This window comes from Myotis yumanensis, unplaced genomic scaffold (assembly GCF_028538775.1).
Source record: "Myotis yumanensis isolate MYYU_CA2020_CCGP unplaced genomic scaffold, mMyoYum1.0.hap1 SCAF_10, whole genome shotgun sequence".
NCBI classification, from domain to species: Eukaryota; Metazoa; Chordata; class Mammalia; order Chiroptera; family Vespertilionidae; genus Myotis; species Myotis yumanensis.
The window spans coordinates 40,795,006-40,800,486 of record NW_027223761.1 but is presented as its reverse complement, the minus strand read 5'-3'; the positions used below and the strand labels follow the sequence as shown (position 1 = coordinate 40,800,486).

At 46.6% G+C, this 5,481-nt stretch overlaps 1 protein-coding gene across 1 annotated transcript; it reads right to left on the bottom strand.

Annotated features, from left to right (window-relative positions):
• Positions 1–1,388: 1,388 nt before the first annotated feature.
• On the bottom strand, positions 1,389–3,365 carry UBQLN3 (ubiquilin 3). Its single transcript, XM_070426742.1, has one exon. It carries the CDS (start codon positions 3,363–3,365, stop codon positions 1,389–1,391), a length of 1,977 nt encoding a protein of 658 aa, XP_070282843.1.
• Between the last annotated feature and the right edge of the window lie 2,116 nt (positions 3,366–5,481).

Below are 5,481 nucleotides of genomic sequence, written 5' to 3'. Positions count from 1 at the left end.
ACTTATACACGTGAACATAGGCATGCCTGTGTGAAGATGTATTTACCTGTGAATATGCATTGCGTGTTGGGACATTTCTCCGTAGTGTGCTTACCAGTGTGTATAGGGACTGGAAGGCATGATTCACTAGCTTAATTGTAACACTTTCACCCTAGAAGTACATGGGCAACAGGAAGCATTCCTGAGTGTAAATTAAAATTTAGCCCAAGATTCCTTGGGCCCTTCCCATGTGTGACACACATTCTACCTCAGTGCCTTTGTATATAATGACTCCTCTGCTGGAATACTCCTCTCCCCTCTCAAATCTTTACCTACTTCATTCTTACTTTCCAGGTAGTAGCTTAGAGCACATACTCACAGCAGTCTTCTCCATCTCCCAGAATAGATCAAACCTGTTATGCTATTTCACACTCTCATTCTCTTTCTTCATAGAATTTATCATAGTTTGTAATTACAAATGAGCACTCTTCAAATATTCCCAATTTGAATAGTTCCTGCTACCAGATGATAAACTCATGAGGGCAGGATCATATTTCTTACTCACATTGAATTCCTAATAGTGAATGCTAAGGCCAGGATAGGTATTCAATTTCAGAGCTAAGAGTTGCAAGAAAGACAAAAATGCAGGGCACACATAGTCTGTGTCAATGACAGCAACTCTCTGAATCTGGCCACTAGAGACGGTAACTCTTGTAAACCTGGTGAGATGAAGTGCACTTAGCCACAATCCTGCTCTATCTCTGTCCATTCAGGGATCAGCATTGAATTCAGAAAATGAGAGCCACCCATGGGATAGTCTTCAGCAGCAATAAAAATAAGAAACTGTGCCACTTTCTTCAGACAGATTGGTGGTAGAGGCACCAAAGAACAGAGTACATGGTGGCAGCTCCTACAGGACACAAAATTTGAGGCACCTCTGGAAGGACACCAAGAAAACTGCCTCAGCTCTCCCTGCTCTATTCTCTATGTCTCTGAATTTTCTAGCTTCAAACATTCAGTTTCCCTTCATGCTCTCGTATCCATGCAGACAGAGCTCTAATCATCCCCTCTTCTCCCACAAGTTCCCCTTTTCTCAGTGCCCACAAAGAATCAGACTCAGGCAGCAGCTGGAGATTGGATGTAATTGCATCTCAAGACAAGCATTTGCAGAGCTCACACTGGGGCCCCATCATTGTGCAGTGGCAGGGATGGTTGGGTCACTCAAAGCACCCCCACCCTGTTTGTGGCCCTCTTTCTTCCTCATTGACTCTGGAATGATATTGTCTCCGCAGTAAAGGGCATAATAGTAAATTCAGTTCATAGTGCGACTGCATTCAAGAATGGGGGAGTTGGACAGGGAATATGGGGAAAGGGGCACGGAGGAAAAGATACGGTCTGAACTTGGGCTCCTATGACTGCCTCAGCTTCTCTACCGCAGCATCCACATCACCTCCCGTGGCAATGAGGGCCTGGAGGTTGGCTTCGGGATTCAGAAAGCCCATGGCCCGCAGTTGCTCTAGCTGCACCCGGAAGTGAGTCTCGGGCTGCAGCTGCTGGGAATTGGTACCGGCTAGGGCTTGCAGTATCTGGAGGAAGGGACTGGAATGGAGGCCTAGCTCCACAGAACCCTGTTCTGGGGAAACCTCAGGAGCTGGGGCTGGTGGGGGAGCCTCAGGCATAAGGGTGCCCTCTCCAGGCTCTGCCTCTCCTGCCGTATTTCCCAGCCCTGCTAGGCAAGGCATGAACCAGAGTAGGAGGTGAGGTGCCTCAGTCGCTAGGACCTGCAGACCCTGCTCAATCTGAAGCAGGGCACGCATGGCACGAGGGTTTGCCATGGCTGCCTGAAGATGCAGCAGCAAGGGCAGCTGCCGGCGTATCTCATCCTGTAATTGTGGGGCCTGATTCACGCTATCTGGTCGCAGAGATCTTGGATAAGCTAGTGGTGGCAGCCAGGAATGTTCAGGGATTCCTGAGGTAGCTACCATGGGGGATGGTGGCGAAGGACCAAATGGGGCCCTGTTGGCAGCAGCCCCCAGCCCTGAGATAAGATCAGGCATGCTGGTGCTGTGACCAGTGGAGCCATTCCCTGAACGATCTTGGCTTCCGTTTTGTCTAGGACTACTGTCTGTGGGGTATCTCAAGAATGCTGGGCAAGAGGATTTGCCTTTGATTGCTACTGACTCCTTGGGGCGTGGATGGCCTGACTCAGGTTTCTGGGATGAAGTCGGTGGAACTCGAGATGAGGTTGGGGGAACTCGGTTTCCTGGTGGCGGTGCCTCTTGGCTTGGACTGAGGGTGGATGCAGTCCCCTGCAGGTAAGTTCCCAGGGACAGCGGGGTCTCATGTAATTGCTGGAGGTAGTCATAGAGGCCTAAACTACCCAGAATGTTAGGAGCCCTATTTCTAATTTCAGATATGTCCTGGCCCCCAGGCCACCTGCCCCGCCTGCCATCTGAGCTTCCATTTGTGGAAGCCCAGGGGTTGGGAAGAGGGTCACAGTTCTCCATCCTCGAAGGTTGGCTGTTGTTAGTGGTAGCATTAGCAGTAGTGGTAGCAGCAAAGGGATTGCCACCAAACTGCTCCTGTACTGCATTAAGCATTGGGTCCATAATATCTGTGTACATAGTCCGAAGCACATTGTAGCCACCGGGGATGCTCTCCAGGTTACTGAGCGCCCGGTCCTGGCTACGCATCATCTCTTGCATCATGGCAGGGTTGCGTAGAAACTCCAGTGTCTGCCGCATGATTTCGGGATTGTTGAGAATATGCCCGATCTCAGGGTTGTGCTGGATCAGCTGCTGCATATGGGGGTTGTCATGAACCAGCTGACGCACCAGGCCTGTGTTGGACAGCAGACCCTGGATGAAAGGCTCATCAATGATCTGAGCCACAAACTCAGGCACAGATACATTCTGCCACATCAGTGAGCTTGGCTGGTCGGGGAAACTACCAGAAGTCAGGCCCAGCCCACTGAGGCCTGTGAGGACACCTAAGCTAAAGGTGGATGGCCCGTCTGTTGGGAAAATGGAGCTTGGCTGAGGGAGCAATCCAGGGGCTGGACTAGGGACTGAAGCATCTGGAGACTCAGTGCCCATGGTACGGCGCTGCATCTTGATGACCAGGTGGACAGTAAGGCCATCTCTCACTCCACACTGTGCCAGTGAGTCAGGATCCTTGAGGATTTTGCCAGCAAAGATTAAGACCAGCTGATCAGGGTGAGCCTTAAAGCGCTGAGATATCTCTTTCTTCAGCTGCTGGATGGTGCAAGTGTCTATGACTGAGAAATCCTCCTTGTCCTTGGGTGTCTTCACTGTCACTTTGATGAGGTGGGGATTCTGGACTGGTGCTGGACAGCCCTGTGGCAGGGCCTCTCCGCTTTTGGCCATGGTGGGCAGCAGAAGGCCCAGGTCTGTGGGGACACAGCTGGGGGATGGGAATGGGAGACCAAGATCATCTTTTGGAGCAGTGGAAAAAGTAGGAAAGTGAGCAAAAAGAGGACCTGGAATGTCAAGATGGGAAAACTAGAGGATCCACATAGAAGGGTCAATGAGGTCTCTGGGGTAGGATGCTTTGGGAGGGTTATGGGTTTGACAGATGTTGGTATCAGGGAAGGAACACATGAAGTCATGGGAAAGAGTGCTACAATGGATGAGTAAATGGGCAAGGAAAAAGGATCCAATTTGGGGAATACATACCAATCAGCTGTGACCCCGTCCTTCCTCTTATACAGGGCTCCAAACCGCCCTCATCTTGCTGAACAGCCACCCCTGAAGCTTTCTGGGCTGGAACCCACTCTATCAGGTCACCTCTGTGACCTCACCACTGACATCACAGCCTCATAAAATGGATTTTGAGATTTCTCCAAGGTACTCTGGATCCCTGGGAACTGTCTCTCTCAACCTTTAACTTTCCAATTTCCTCATCTCAATTACCCTTTTCAGAGTGAGGAGCCTTAGCTGACCCTCTTTCTGAGTCCAAGAGTCCTGATTCCACAAGCCCTGGTATGTGGCATGTGGAGACTCACTTGGATTGAACAACTAAGAAAGACTCCTTAATCCTCTGTGTCCCCATAAAGACTCAAATTCAGCTAATCTCCAGTCAACCTTCTTCCTGGCATTTTATGTTCCAGTCTTTTCTCTGATTCAACATTAGCTACAAATTATTTATATTTTCAAAGTATTGACTTTTTGGTAGGCGGAAACTAAAATATGAGAAGGGAATAATCATTATTATCCTACAGAAGAACTCAAAGAATTGACTGCCTATTTATTGAGATTAGAAAAAAAGGAGGAAATATGATGGTTACACAGAAAATTAAATAAGAGTTCAGTTTTACCTATATCTGAGGTATCTATTTTATATACAAGTGCAAATGTAGGGAGATAATTCAATATCATGAATCTAGAGTTCATCCACATTGACAAAGTATTTAGAATCATAAACTTTGTGTATCTAGGAAAAGAGATAGAGGTAAAAAGACTGAGTTATAGGCCCTACAATATTTAGAAGTCTGGAAGATTAAGTGAATTCAACAAAGAATATTTAGAAGAAATAAAACATTTAGTCAAAAAAGCAGAGAAAGATAAAGTGAAGAGTTTCAAAAAGTAGAGAGTAACTAAAGGTGTCAAATGATGCTGGTGAATCAGTAGAAGGAGAACTGAGAATTGATACTGGATTTGATAAAAGAAAATTAGGACCATGATGAAACAAGTTTTGGAAAAGTGTTGGGTACAGGAAATCTGATGGACTGGGTTTAAAAGCAAATAAATTTTTCAATAAGTGGATCCACTAAAAATATTGTCAATAAGAAAAAAAGGAAGGTGGCTATTAAGAATGTGACAATAAAGGTTTTTTTTCCTTAAGATAAGAATATTACATCATGTTTTTATTTTGATGGAGGCAATACAATGAGAAAAAAATGAAGCATGAGAAAGAAAAACTAATTTCAAGAATAAATTGTTGAGTAGATAAATGGAGAGTTTGATTTAAGAGCACGGGCAGTTTATTCAATACAACAGGATGAAGAGCAGAGTGTATGAGTACAGATGCAAATTAGTTGGTCGATTTGTGATAGACACAGGTATAAGTCAGTTCTGATCACTTTTGTCTTCTTGTTGAAATGAGCAAATAATAAGATAGTGTATTGATTAAGGGAATTGGTTCCAAGTGTGGTTCCCCAGACCAGTAGCATCAGCATCAACTGAGGCTCCGATCGATCTACTAAATCAGAACCTCTTGGAATGGAGCTCAGAAATTCAGGTTTTGACACACTCTCCAAGTTATACTAATGCAGATTCTGAAGTAATATTGAAGTATCACTAACAGACCAATTAAGGCCTTTGGTAATACTAGAGGCTCCATGCATGAATTCGTGCAAGGGGCCTGGCTGGCGATCAGGGCTGATCAGGGTTGGGCTGATTGGGGCCAGCTGACCGGGGCCTGCCAGACGGGGGGAGGGATGAGAGAGAGTGGGACCATGGGAGGTTGACTGGCTGAGGGAGG